Source organism: Engystomops pustulosus, chromosome 2 (genome assembly GCF_040894005.1).
Source record: "Engystomops pustulosus chromosome 2, aEngPut4.maternal, whole genome shotgun sequence".
Lineage (NCBI taxonomy): Eukaryota > Metazoa > Chordata > Amphibia > Anura > Leptodactylidae > Engystomops > Engystomops pustulosus.
This window is the reverse complement of record NC_092412.1, coordinates 132,112,744-132,128,230: the sequence shown is the minus strand read 5'-3', so window position 1 is coordinate 132,128,230 and position 15,487 is coordinate 132,112,744. Positions and strand designations below refer to the sequence as shown.

The 15,487-nt window shown below is 40.7% G+C and overlaps 1 protein-coding gene across 2 annotated transcripts in view; it reads left to right on the top strand.

Moving 5' to 3' along the window:
* The window catches only part of RPS6KB1 (ribosomal protein S6 kinase B1), a 35,314-nt gene that overhangs the window by 10,739 nt on the left and 9,088 nt on the right, over positions 1-15,487 (top strand). For both annotated transcript variants that reach the window (XM_072136456.1, XM_072136457.1), the window contains exons 6-11: positions 921-978; positions 4,583-4,683; positions 6,715-6,805; positions 7,489-7,579; positions 9,253-9,360; positions 9,474-9,536. In XM_072136456.1, the coding sequence (XP_071992557.1) occupies positions 921-978; positions 4,583-4,683; positions 6,715-6,805; positions 7,489-7,579; positions 9,253-9,360; positions 9,474-9,536 (512 nt within the window). The remainder of the gene's footprint in view (positions 1-920; positions 979-4,582; positions 4,684-6,714; positions 6,806-7,488; positions 7,580-9,252; positions 9,361-9,473; positions 9,537-15,487) is intronic.

The window sequence follows — 15,487 nt, the reverse complement described above, 5'->3', positions numbered from 1 at the left end:
TATTATACGCAGGAGGGATTGGGTATCAAATTTTGTGGAGCGTTTTGGTATTTTATCCACTGAAAATTTGTACATTTTTTGAAAAACACATTAATTTAGCCAAAATAATTTCCCTTTCAAAATTGCATCCGATTTTGTTTTAACCCCTGTAAAACTATGAAGTTTGTTAACCCTTTAATTAAAGTTATTTTACGTACGTTGAGGGGTGTAGTTTCTATAATGGGGTAATTTATGGGGTTTTCTTTTATTTAGGTCTCTCAAAGGGATTTGAAACCAGAGCAGGTCCCTCAATAGCAGGATTTTGCATTTTTTAAGAAAATGTGAAAAATCGCACCTAACGTTCAAAGCCCCATAACATCCTACAAAAATAAGAGTATGCATAAAAAACCATGTCCAAAGAAAGACATTCGGTGAATGTTAGTTATTAAGTATTTTTGCGGTTATGACTGTATGGAAAAAGTAGAACATTTTGAAGTTTGAAAATCAAGAATTTTTCAAAATTTTCACCAAATATCTGATTTTTTCATAAATAAATGCAAAACATACCACCAAAATTTTTCAACTAACATGAAGTACAATGTGTCATGAGAAAACAATTCTAAAATCACTTGGATATGTTAAAGCGTTCCGAAGTTATAACCACTTGTAGTGACACAGGGCAGATTTGAAAAAATGGGCCGTGTCAGGAAGGTGAAAAGTGGCTTCAGCGTTAAGGGGTTAAACAAACTTGCCAGCCCTGTCATCGGGTGCCTGCCCTTCCTAACGGTGTTCTCATGTAAGGGAAATGTCAGAGGCAGGACTCTAATGATCTAAAAAATCAGTTGTGAGAAGTGAATTTTTAAATAATAAGGAGCATGTTGATCTCTAATTTATGTGCTTGAAGCATAGAAGCTTTAATCTATTTTACTTCTAATATTTAGGTGGAGAACTCTTCATGCAGTTGGAGCGTGAAGGAATATTTATGGAAGATACTGCCTGGTGAGTAATAAAAACTTTTCCTTTGTTAATGTATGTAAACCTTAAAAATGCTGAAATCTTAAAAGAACTACTACCACCAGGATGAAGGCTTTTAGATTAAGCAAACTGACATTCTGGTGTGTGTGCCCCCTCTGGCTTGATCTTCTCTTCTTTTAGCTTCTTATGCCCTTGTTTTAAAAAATCCTGCATACTCCCAGAATGGTATCAGTGTAAAGTACATGTCTGGCAAAAAACAAGCCCTTGGGAAGCTCCATAGACAAAAAAATAACTGTAAAACCTCTTGGAAGACAGTTAAGCAAAAACTATATTTTACCCACTTTTTTTTTTTTTTTTGTAGAAGTTTAGTATAACATGAGAAAAAATACCCAAATGTGGTATCGCCGTAATTGTACTGACCCATTGAATAAAGTAACATGATACTTGGGCTATACGGTGAACACCAAAAATGATTATAGATCTCATGTTTTTTCTACACCACCCCACAGAGAAATTAAAAAATTTTTTATCAATAGGGCATAGTCTTTCCAAAATAGTATCACTGCAAAGTGCATCTCCTACAAAAAAATAAATGCATCTCCTGCTGCAAAAAATAAGCCTTCACATGACAATATTGATGGAAAAACAAATATTTTATAGCTCACTTAAAGAGCGCTGAAGAATCTAAAACCCACAAAAATCTTTAGAGGCAAAACTAGCTCAGCATGGTCCCTTTACTTTCTGCGCTTCTCTGTACACCAATATAACAAGTAACATCACGAATTGCATAACGAATTTGAAGTTGGTAATAAGATGAATACCTGGCTGCATTTTAACCATTAAACGCTCTGCGAGGTATAAGGGATGTATGAAGAGGGCTCGCGGCCTGAGTCCTCTTCATAGAAAGGTGGGGGTTTTTGCATTTTGCAGAAAACCCCCACCGCTAATAACCGCGGTCGGTGCTTGCACCGATCGCGGCCATTAACCATGTGATTTTGCCGGCGCCCCCGAACGTCATCGGAGGGGCGGCGATTGGTTGCCATGGTAGCCTCGGGTCTTCTTTTGACCCGAGGCTTAATGGCTTCTGCAGATTCGTTACAATGAGCCAGTGGCTCTAAAAATGGTCTAAAAAATAGTGAAAAAAAAAGTTTAAAAAAGAAAAAAAATTAATAAAATATTAAAAATTCTAATCACCCCCCTTTCCCTAGAACGGATATAAAACATAATAAACAGTAAAAATCACAAACATATTAGGTATCGCCGCATCCCAAAATGCCCGATCTATCAAAATATAAAAACGGTTATGGGCGGCTGTGACCTCCGAGGCGGGAAATGGCGCCCAAATGTCCGAAATGCGACTTTTACACCTTTTTACATAACATAAAAAATGAAATAAAAAATGATCAAAATGTCGCACAGACCTCAAAATGGTAGCAATGAAAACGTCGCCTCATTTCGCAAAAAATGACACCTCACACCTCACACATCTCTGTGCGCCAAAGTATGAAAAAGTTATTAGCGTCAGAAGATGGCAAAAAATGTTTTCTTTTTTGTACACATTCGTTTAATTTTTGAAAATGTATTAACACAATAAAACCTATATAAATTTGGTATCACCGCGATTGCACCGAACCAAAGAATAAAGTAGGCGTTTTATTTGGAGCGAAGAGTGAAAGTCGTAAAAACTGAGCCCACAAGAATGTGACCACGTGCGTTTTTTTTTTTTTTTCAATTTTTCCACATTTGGAATTTTTTTTCAGCTTCGCAGTACACGGCATGTTAAAATAAATAACATTACGGGAAAGTAAAATTTGTTACGCACAAAATAAGTCCTCACAGAGGTCTGTACACGTAAAAATGAAAAAGTTATGGATTTTTGAAGTTGGAGAGCGAGAAATGAGCCGAAAAACCCTGTGTCCTTAAGCGGTTAAAGCGGTTAATGATCTGTTAGTAGATGGCAGGGAAACCCATCAGCAGATTTTGGGTACCAAAGACTTTTTTTTTTTTTTTCTGTGTTAAAAGGGTTATCCAGGCTTTAAACAAAGTATATGAGTGGCCTAGGGGGGCTTCAAAAACAATAAGTTATCCGTACCTCCTGTGCCATCACCCTTCTGGTCTGTGCCCATTTGGTTACAGAAGCACCCAATATAACTTTGCATCTAATCCTGTATCAGGTAAGTGGAAATAGTTGGATGGGTGCGCCTTTGTAAAAAAAAAAAAAAAAAAATGGTCATGGCACAGATGGGCAGCGGTGTGGGACACCTGGAGCGATGGAAGAGGGATAGATATAGATAAGCACAATGAGACAGATCTTGTCCAAGAGCTGAGTGCACGCTTCTATAACCAGACACGATAATTATGAAAAATTCTCTTGGTAAAAGTAAATGCAACGACGCAGCAATCCAAGAACAGTGAAGTTTTATTCACCTGTGGTATACAGAAGCAATGTTTCAGGTCTTCAATAGAGCCATTTTCAAGCAATTCAGTGTTACAAGGCAGGTATTTATCCACCCACAGGATGTGACATCATCATGATCTCATACATTTTTAAATGTTAATATAATATGTATCTACAAAGTGACATAATTGTAAAGAAATCTGTAACAATTCATACATATAGTGCAACGTGTGTCAATGTTATATATATATATATAGATATAGATATAGATATAGATAAAAACATTGGTGAATCAGGTTGTAATGACACTCTCTGTAGAGGGCAAAGATGATCCCATATACCAGTGGTGGCGAACCTATGGCACGGGTGCCAGAGGTGGCACTCAGAGCCTTCTACAGGGGCACCCTTGCCATCACCCCAGGGCAGGCCTCACCAGACAGGATTCAAGGCCTCTTGCAATCACAGGCAGCCCAGGAACCTAGAAGGAAGCTACAATGATGATCCAAACGTCTTCTCCTTCTTTCTACTGTATTGGTGTCCTCAGGTGCCTATACGATTTAAACCTGTGACAGAGCAGGAGGTAATAAGTTACTGCTTAAATTGTGGCATTGGCACTTTGCGAAAAAAATGTGGGTTTTGGTTGTAGCTTGGGCACTCGGTGTCTAAAAGGTTTGCCGTCACTGCCATATACTATCGGCATTTGTCAGGATATAGAATGGACACAGGATAGAGGTAAGTAGGCCTGAAGTTCCAGCAGAGGATCACATCTTCGGTTGCTGATCTTGCACAAACCGGGTAAATACCTGTATTCCCCTATCTCGCAGGATTGAGGAGTCTGCAGATGATTCACCTTGGATCGTGGAGATCCATAGAACATATTCAGACCAATTGCACTACAGACGTGGAAGAACCTATTCATTTGACCTAAAGCAAGATGGTCGTACATATAGGTTCCTCCCCTTTGTGAATTGCTAGAAAATGGCTCTATTGAAGAGCTGAAATGTTGCTTCTGTACACCACGGGTGAATACACCTTCACAGTTCTTGGAGTGCTGCTTCGTTTTATTTTCTTTTAGCAATTTTTATATATTATTTTTTTACACACAGCTCCCTAGGCCATTTTATAATTTTTTTTTTTTAATTTTTAATTTTTTTTTTTAAACCTGGACAACCCCTTTTAGACCTCTATATTTAAGAAGTTGTTATATTGATATTCATGTTTACTTTTTAGCTTTTACTTGGCTGAGATCTCTATGGCTCTGGGACATTTGCATCAAAAAGGAATAATTTATCGTGACCTGAAACCCGAAAACATCATGCTCAACCATCAAGGTGAAAATATAGTTAAGAGACAGTTATAAGGTCTTCTGTATTGTTGGCACCGAATGCTGGAAACACCTATCCCAAAATGTTTTCCTGTGGATAAAATACCAGAAACAAACTCCCTCTTCCCCCTATTCCTTTCTGGCTCTTTGGTGGAATTCCCTTGTCATATCTTGGCACATAGGCAATGCCCACACAGTGCAGTGCAATACCAACTGGTGACTTACCACAGCTAGTGATAGGCTTCACAATTTTTCTGTGTTGAAAAGGATCTGGAATTAGCGATCAGCAGGGAACCTGGTTAGCATTGGAGTGGGAAAGGCAGGGCTTGGTGTTAATTAATTTCACTACTTTACTTTTATCTGGCATAACAATTGTATCCTTTTACACTTCCTTTACTTTAAATTGTCACTGACTTCACACCTTTCATACATCAAATGAATACAAAAGACATAATTTGGCATATCAGAGAAAACTGCTACTTTCAAAACTAACTTTGACTCTTATGCTCTCTTCTTTTCTCGCTGAAATATCCCCTGCATTGTCTTGTTTTCAAGAGAGACAGTAGCTCCCTGTTCCGATGTCTGACTACAGTTAGGTCCATAAATACTTCTGTCTGAAGTTTAATCTTTAACTAGTAAAATGCCTGCTAAATTGGGTTAAGACCAAGTGACTGACTTGGCCATTCAAGAATATTCCATTTCTTTGTTTTAATAAGCTCTTGGGTTGCTTTGGCTTTCTTTTGGGTCATTGGTTTGCAATTTATAATACAGATGGACAATCAGTTTGGCTGGATTTGAGCACACAGTATGTCTCTGAATTACTTCAAAATTCATCGGGCTGCTTCGTGTCTTGTCACCTCATCAATAAACACTATCAATCTTTTTAGATGGGTTTTTTTGTTCTTGCAGCTTGAATGGCTTGTTTTCACCTGTATGGAGAGCTCCTTTGGCTGCAAGTTTTTTCACAGCAAACTCATCCAAATGCAAGCACCATACCTCATATTAACTCAAAGCCTTGATCTGCTCAACCCCATAACGCAAAAACGTGCACTGCCATCTTAGCTCAGATCTCTGCTCCCCGTGACTTCATTGGGGAGCGGCGATCTGTTGCCATGACTGCCTGATCACACATGACTGATCACACAGTCTAGATCATGATAGCCTCGGATCTATCTATTACAATGTGCAATTTGCACATTGTAATAGATGGTGTACAGAATCCCCATATATTGCCATACTGTAGTATGGCAGTATATGGTAGGATCAATCAGACAACCAAGGGTTAAAGTACACTAGGGGGTCTTAAAATTTGTAAAAAAAACACAAAGAAATGTGTTTTTTCATGATTTTCCCTGCATTCAGAATTTTTTTGCCCCCACTTCCCAGTACATGACATGGAATAATAAATACTGTTATACTAGGAAGTGCAATTTGTTGTGCAGAAAACAAGCCCATACACAGCTCTTTACATAGATAAAATGAAGCAATTGCCCACACCTACCCATGATACAGCCTTAAGTCAATTGTCCAATGACTTTTTTGCTCCCTTTAAACAAAGGGTGATACATATTAAGGAGCTGAAACCTAAAACCTTCATCCAATTTTAGTATGGATGCTCCCAAATGAGAACTGAAAGTCTGGACTTTAGGACTACACTAAAACTTGAATATGATTCATTTTTTACAGGCGTAAAAAAAAACACATGCTGATGTCCAATTATTTATGGACCTAACTATACATGGATCTAAGAAGAAAGGTGGAGAGGAAATGCATCACCGGAGCAGAATATGCCTCAAAAATACCCTTTGTGTTAGTCACATGTGTTTAGGACAGTTGTATTGTCCTTGGCAGTGGAGTTATTGATCAGAAGAAGTTTTTTCTAGGAAAGTAGTATTTAAAATATAAAAGTGTATTTGATGATGGTTGTATGTAAAGTTTAGCCTTGAGAAACAGTCTGCCATAGTTTTAAATAGAAAGCTACAAGAAGGAGTATTCTATTTTTGAGTAAAGAATAAAAAAGTTTTTGCCCTTTTCATAGGACATGTTAAACTAACAGATTTCGGACTTTGTAAGGAATCCATTCATGATGGCACAGTAACGCATACATTTTGTGGAACTATAGAATACATGTGAGTCCTTTAATTTGTACTTTAATTACCTTTTTACTGTAAACATGACTGTCTTATGTTAAATCTTTATTTTTTACTTTGCAGAATAACTGATAAACCCCTTTTATTGGCAGGACTATTTTCCAAATTTTACACATCCAAATATAATTTGGGTTTTACCACTAGAGTTTTTTTTTTTTCTTTTCAGGTGGTGCAAGGCAGTGAGGGAGGGAAGCAGCAGGAATAGGCTGAGATGCCTGCTGTGGAAGGGGAGGGCTGTGGCTGGCTTGTAGCTGAAGTTGCAAACTATGTGACAAAAGATAGGATATTTGTAAAACTTCTGTGTTGGTAAAAGTATTTTTTTTGTCTTTATGAATACAATATTAAAAATGTTAGAGACAAAGTGTGGTGTGATGAACATCAGCAGTGCCCTTGGTGACTAATTAGGATAACTTGCACACCAAGCATTTTGTTTTCACTTGACCTTTTTAGTATAAAATTATGTAAAAGCATAGGGTTCTTGCACATATTTTGAAAAGCATAATTTAACTACCAAATTGCTGTGGTTAACAGCTTATGTTGCAAATGCTGTAGATGGGATAAAATGTATTTGGGGGCGTGGAGGGCATTAGAAAAGTCTGTTTGCAGAGTTTTGCTGTTCTATGTGTTTTCTACCATTTAATACTTTAAATTTTGTTTTGCAGGGCCCCAGAGATTCTAATGAGAAGTGGTCATAATCGAGCAGTGGATTGGTGGAGTTTGGGAGCCTTGATGTATGACATGCTAACTGGTGCTGTGAGTGTTAAGAATGTTTTCTTAGTAGCTGTTTTTATTTTATTCCGTAGAATGTGACCATCAAGCTGATTTCTAACAAGCAGCAAAGTTTTATTGATTTGTGCATGAGATTTTATTCCTGCCTAATGCAGTCATATACAGTCATACAGTCATATGAAAAAGTTTGGGCATCCCTATTAATCTTAATCATTTTTAGTTATCATTTTTAATGATTAAGATTAATAGGGATGCCTAAACTTTCTCATGATTGTATACCCATGTGGTTACTGTAGACATACACCATTTGTACTTGAGGTATTTGACAGCTGCCTCCTGTGTTATACTGATACGCAGAGACTCAGAAATATAAACTGAAATATATTTTTTTACTGATGTTGGGAGGGGAGCAGAAGGACTTACTAGAGCTTGTTGCCAAGACATGTGCATGAATTGAGAGAAGGAGTTTATATACTGAATATTAAAGGGGTTTCCCATTTTCATCAAATAAATGATCTAGTCTGTGTAATGAAATGTTTATTAGATTTTTCCAATCTGCTTTCTGTATCGTTTCCTCACAAGCTCTCTGCTTGCTGTCTTTCTATAGAAAGCTTCATTGTTTACATAAATATGTAAATAAATATGTGCATACATATCTATAGATGGTCACGATATAACAAGCCGTGCACCTGTGTGACACACTATAAGCAGCGACCGATTTCTATCCACTAGAAGTAAACCTAGAAGCTTTCTAGCAAGCAGAGATTTGGAAAACCGTAAGGAATTTATACAGAAACTTTATTGGAAAATTGGATAACTTTTCATTACACAAGCAGTATTATTTGCTGAAAGCAAACAACACCTTTTGATCTATAATATTAGTGATTGTTGAGCAGGGTAATTGTGCTGTGTATAGCTATGCATTCAAACTGCCTGACACAAACGCTAGGAAATTTTTAATTCATCTCAACCAACTCGTAACACTATTTTACAAAAATAAAAGATTTGCAAAGATGTACATAACCTGTGAAGTTTTCAGAAAGCGTTGTGCTGCTTTCTTTTACATAGAACCAGTCACAGGTTTTTATCCCACTAAACTACTGGCCCCTCCAGGTAGAGTATGAAATGTAATTTCTAGATTTCCCTTTTTTATTTGAGACCACAGCTGTTGACCTCGGGCAAATATGACCCTTCTCAACCCATTCTTGAGATGAGTCAAGTGTAGTGGTTTGAGGTATTGTCAATTCAGAAGACCCTATCTTCTGTTCTATGGCATCTAGAAACATGCATTTTGTATCGTATGAAAGATGCGGATCTCGGATCACACAAGATGCAGTACAGCTCTGTAGCTCACAGAATCGTATGCTTGATGGGATTTGAAAGATGAATTTCTTATACTACTACGACACACAAAACATGTTTCTAAGTGACAACCCCTACAAACCTATAAACTCCTCGCATGTGAAAATGGGATGAGAAGAGGCACATTTGCCTTTTTATTTTTATTTTTTTATTTTTTTTGTATAGGTAAACAGATGAAATTTGACATAAGGGGAAATTTAAACAGGAAATTTCATACACTGCCTGAGGGGACTAGAAGCTTAGATGGGTAAAACCTGGTGGCAGGTTTTTGCCCAGAATATTTTCTTCTTTGCCTGCAGTGCAATTTTTTGATGAGATTTTATTTTTTTTCCAAGCCACCATTTACAGGTGAAAACCGTAAAAAGACTATTGATAAAATTCTCAAGTGTAAACTTAATTTGCCCCCCTACCTCACCCAAGAAGCCAGGGATTTACTTAAAAAGGTATGTAAATCTATTTTTGCAGTCTATTTATCATACAGTTTCTCCAATTATCACTCTTTTCCTTCTCTGCGTAACTGATTAAACTTTAAAAACATTTGTTATTTCTAATGTAGCTGCTGAAAAGAAATGCCGCTTCACGTCTTGGAGCTGGTTTAGCTGATGCTGGAGACGTTCAGGTAAAGCTTCAGATTGTAGTACTTGTGCGTATTTCAGAAGAATGTCTGCATTTGACTATTGGTTAGTAAGTGTGCACATTATCAACTTAAATGTTGGTTGGTTATGAGCAGGCACAGTCATTTCTGTTTATATCTTTGAGCAGAGTACTTTTTGACTACTGCTTTAACACGTAGGCTTTCTTCACCCATCCTTTTTAATATTCTAGTTAGAGCTAAAAGGAAACCTGTCGCCACATTTTCACAAATACAGCTAGTGACAGGTTCCCTTAGAGCCCTGACACCCTTCTTTCAGCTAGGGTCATCTGTATCATAGGGGGGCATTATCATCAACTTTATCGGAGGGAGTGTGTCTTGCTCAGCTGGCCACTCCCATCTACAGTTCCCCATGTCCAACGGCTCTTTTCACCATGCCATGTGACCTGGGTGATGTCATCTAAGGTCCCAATTACATTTGCACAGTCTACCCCATTTATGTATCCGCTCACATGGCCGTATCATGGCATGATCATCGCATGCCTCCATGGACTTCTACAACTCCCCATCCTCCATGAATCACATTTCATATATTTCTCTCATATACCTGGTAATATTTTTCCTTATTCATTTTTCATGTTTTGTTGTTTGACTGAGTACTGTAGTAACATCTGACCTGTTAAGATCAATTGGGGGTTTTCTATACAGTTTATACCTCACTGATTTATGTGTACGTTCACATTTTAGGGGTAGGCTAAATTTGCTGTCGGGATTAGGATAGTATAAATTTGATCTATTTATTTGAGTCTATTTATACATGATTTTATACTCATGTTTTTCATTTGTTTTATTACTTTGATTATGCTGCATAACAATAATAAAGTTAGATTTTTGTAATATACTAGTATTAATTATTTAGGCTTTTCCACATCACTTTGTTTTTTTAAATTATGTGTGGATATATGACCCCACCTCTCTTCCTCTCCAGTTCACCCGAGGTGTGGCCACCCGTTAGTGTGAATGCAGTCTTATTCACCACAAATTTTATAAATGTAACAGGACCTTGTTCACATGACATAAAGTGCCTAATGTTCTACATAGCAGCATGTTCTCTAGCAGTGGACTTAGTGTCACTCGATCAGGTGATTAGCATAAAAGGTTACAAATTGATTTTTTTTTTTTTTAACATTACATCCATGGAAAGGAACCATTTAGGGATAATGACAATGCTTTTTAACCATAGTTTTTTATAAAGTATTCTGTGTGGGTTAATTGGCAATCTTCTCTTTAAATGCGGTTAAATTCTCCACGAGGAAGTCTCCCCTCCCCCACCAGCAGTTCAACCCAAAAATTCTGGTATGCAGGGATCCATTTTTGCCATACGGTAGTTAATCAGGTAGGTTTTCCCTCCTCTCCTGCAGAGTTTTCCTCCATGAAGTAGGGTTGATTCATTTCTGCATCCTATTCAGCTATAGAGGGGGGTTGAGTAGAGTGGTAGTGTTGTGGTATAATTGCTGGGCAGCAGTCAAGAAGAAGCATGGCAAACATGTTTTTCCAATACGTCCCCCATGACGGCCCACTTGGAGGATGCCCCTTGACCTCTGTAGGGACAGGAAGCAGAGAGGTTAAAAGCCTCCCACCCGCATCCTCCCGCCAGTGTCTTCCTGTCCCTACAGGGGATAGGTCAGAGAGGCTCCTCTCCTCCTAGGGGGGGGGGGGGACGCATGTTACTTTAAAAGAAACTTACCGGGGTTACGCCGGCCTATTGCAGGTCGTAGTTCCCCTCCGGATCGGGTCCGCGGCCGGGTCCTTCCCCTCCCTGGTCCCTCGTTGATCCGGACAGCGGTCCTCTCCGGCAGCCGAATGGGGCCTACGCGAGGCCGCGCGGAGAACTCCGTTCCCAGGAGTCCTTTGCGGCCGATGACGACTTCCGGCCGCGACCGGAAGTGACGTCAGACGCGCCTCGGAGCGCCAGAACAAGCGCAGCAGAGCCACCAGCTAGGGGGATGGGCTCCCCGTTAAGGTATAAATTTTAGCTCTATCAGAGGAACGGTGTCTGCTGTTTAGGAGCACATACCGTTCGGTGGCCTGGCCGTCCCAGACATCTTTGACATGGCTGATGAGGCAGACTTGGGCCTACTCCACCCCCCTGGTTATGTAAGTGGTGCTGTATGGCATGTTCTAGTAGTATATCATATTAGAACTCCAAGTTAGTTATTCCTTACCTTTCTCCCTTAGGACAAGGATCAAGGGACTAAGGGGAAAGGTAAAGAGGACAGACCTGAAAAAACTGAAAAAGCTAGCAAACCTACTAAGAGCAGAAACACTGCTAAAAAATGCAATATGTGTTTTCGCACTATGCCCGAGGCTTACCAGAAGCCCATTTGTAAAACCTGTATAGAAGAGTTTATGCGAGAGGAAAAAACTTCATTTATGGATGAACTAAAATCCTTTATTGAGGAGAAAGTGGTGGCTTCAGTGGCCTCAGCAACACAGAAGGAACCCCCTCCAAAAAAGCCAAGACTAGCGGATATCTCCTCCTCTGAGGAGGAAAATTACGATTCTGAAGTCCCTTCTTGTTCTATGATGGACACAGAAGAAATCGATTCCCAGGACGTAGGTCAAAAGACGGATCCACGTCACCTCTTCCAGTTGGATGAGTTAGATAATCTACTAAAGGCCATTCGCGAAACTCTAGACATTGAAGAAGAAGTCCCCTGCACATCTAGAGAGGACGAATTGTTTGGAGGACTGAGAGCCAAAAAACAACGCGTCTTCCCAGTTAACGATACCCTGTTGGGGTTAATTACAGAAGAATGGAAGGACCCAGAGAAGAAGATCACAACCTCCAAGGGGTTTAGACGACGTCTAGTCTTTGATCCGAAAGTCTCCAAAGTTTGGGACTCTGTTCCTAAGATGGATGTGCAGGTGACAAAGGTTGTCAAAAAGACAGACTTACCGTTTGAAGACTCGGCTCAACTCAAAGACCCTATGGACCGAAAGGCAGACGCCCTCCTTAAAAGGGCCTGGGAAACATCTATGACAAGCCTAAAGTCAAATTTATCGGCTACCTCAGTTGCCAGAACCCTCTTCTTCTGGTTAAACCAATTAGAATCCCACATTAGAGAAGGCACCTCTAGAGCTTCTCTGTTAGGAAGTATTCCTCTCCTTAAATCTGCCACTGCCTTTCTAGCCGATGCTTCAGCTGAAGGCGTCCGGTTTGCGGCCAAAGAAGGGGCTCTAACAAATGCTACAAGGAGAGCCTTGTGGTTAAAACAATGGGGCGGTGACATTCGTTCTAAAACGAAGCTATGTAGTATCCCGTTCGCTGGAGATTTCGTCTTCGGTCCAGAGCTGGACGCCATATTAGAAAGAGCCTCTGATAAGAAGAAGGGGTTTCCGGAGAACAAAGCACCTTCCAAGAAACCTTCATTTCGTCCCTTCAGGAGCACCAAGGAGACCTTTCGGGGAAAAGGTAAACAGGGTCGCTGGAGTCACCCTAAAGGCGGCCGAGGTCGGGGGTTTCTATTCTCAAATTCCCCTGACAACTCCGGAGGGAAGAGACAGTGACGCCAGAGTGGGGGGGCGTCTTCTAGGGTTTGTCAACCAATGGTCTCGTATTACCTCAAACCCTTGGGTCCTGAATATTATCAACTCGGGTTACAGGATAGAATTCAGTTCCCCCCCACCATCAAGATTTATGCCTCCCTTATCATCTACCTCTTCCTCTACCCATTCTCTCATCTGGCAGGAAGTCTCATCTCTCATTCTCTCAGGAGTGATCTCCCGGGTCCCGCAAGATCAAGAAAAGACGGGCTTCTATTCTCCCCTCTTCCTGGTCAAAAAACCAAACGGGTCAAACCGGATGATAATAAACTTAAAGGCCTTGAACAAGTTCATCACTTACAGACGTTTCCACATGGAATCGGTAAGATCTGCGACCCAAATCATTTACACCGATTACTGCATGTGCACAATAGATCTGCAAGACGCCTACTATCACGTCCCTTATTTAGACGACCTGCTGATTGTGGGAAAAGACAGTTCAGATCTCATTATAGCAAGAGATCTTACGATACACAAGCTGTCAGAATTGGGATGGTTAATAAACACCCCAAAGTCAGATTTTTCTCCCTCCACCCTCAAGAAATTCCTTGGTGTAATGTTAGATTCCACTCATCTGATGTCCTTTCTTCCTCAGGGGAAAGCGGAGGATCTGAGACAACACGTTCGCTCCTTCAGAATGAAGATGTCTATATCAATCCGAGGAGCCATGAAGATCCTAGGACTCCTTACAGCCTGTCTCCCATCAGTGGCCTGGAGTCAAAATCATTCCCGCATCCTACAGAATTGGATTCTGAGCAGTTGGGATCGAAGGCCCTCAGGTTTGGACAAGAAGGTCATCATCCCATCCTCAGTAAAAAGAAGTTTACAGTGGTGGTTACAGAGGAAGAACCTGGAAAACGGGGTCCACTGGCACTGCCTTCCGCGTCTCACAATTGCGACCGACGCAAGCAGTATGGGCTGGGGAGCGGTCTTCCCTTCCCATTACGCCCAAGGTCTATGGACGCCTTCCCAATCCCGGAAGCCATCAAACTATCGAGAGCTACGGGCCATCTGGGAAGCCCTAAGGTTAAATACACCTCTCCTGAAGAACCACCATGTACACATTTTATCAGACAACACCACAGCAGTGTCTTACTTAAGAAGACAGGGGGGGACAAGATCGACAACTCTTTCCACCTTAACACATACGATCTTCTCCTGGGCAGAGGAGAATGTGCTCTCCCTCTCCGCAACGCACCTGAGAGGAGTTCTAAACAAGGAGGCAGATTACCTCAGCAGGGAACAAATTTCTCCCAACGAATGGAGCATCAATCCAGAAGTATTCATCCATTTGACAAATCTGTGGGGAATTCCTCAAATCGATCTCTTCGCCACAAAGAAGAATACGGTATGCCATCGATACTACACTCTGGAGGCAGGAGCACCGAAGGATCGACTGGATGCTTTCAGCCATCGATGGGTCGAACCTCTTTCCTATGCCTTTCCCCCTATTCCCTTAGTGGCAAGGGTCCTCAGAAAAATCCTTACGGACCAGGCAAGGGTGATACTGATCTGTCCAAATTGGCCAAAGAAGAACTGGTATCCCCTGTTGACATCTCTAACCCAGCAGCAACCAGTGATACTACCCTCACGGAGAGACCTGTTACACCAGGGACCGATTCTACATCCCAACCCTGGACGACTTCAGCTAACAGCCTGGATCCTGAGTCCGAATTCCTGACATCGCGGGGTCTTTCAATGGCTGTAGTAACAACTCTGAAGGCAAGTAGAAAAAAGGTTACGTTCGCAATTTATCATAAAATCTGGAAAAAATTTGTAACATTCTGTGGAGATAATCCTCCATCTCAATCTAACCCCAATATCTTACAGATTTTGGACTTTCTACAGAAAGGCCTGGAACAGGGCCTTTCTACCAGCACCTTAAAGGTCCAGGTCTCGGCCCTTGGCGCCTTCTGCGATCGTCCACTGGCGGAGCACAGGTGGGTCAAAAGGTTTATCCTAGCCTCCTCCAGAATCAGACCCCAGATTCTCAGGAGAGTTCCTACATGGGACCTAAAACTGGTCCTAGACGCGCTTTCCAGACCACCATTTGAACCTTTGGATAGCGCCAACATAAAGAACTTAACGTTAAAAACTACCCTTCTTGTTGCTGTCACTACAGCTAGAAGACTGGGTGAAATTCAGGCTATTTCAATCAAAGAGCCTTATATGCGAGTTTTGCCTGATCGTATAATTCTTACTTTAGATCCAGGCTTCATTCCCAAGGTGACATCCAGATTTCACAGAACTCAAGAAATCACACTACCATCCTTTTGCGAAAACCCCTCTACTAGTAGGGAAGCTTCGTGGCACCTCCTAGACGTAAGAAGAATTGTACTAGCTTATATAAAAGCTACAGAGTCCTGGCGTTT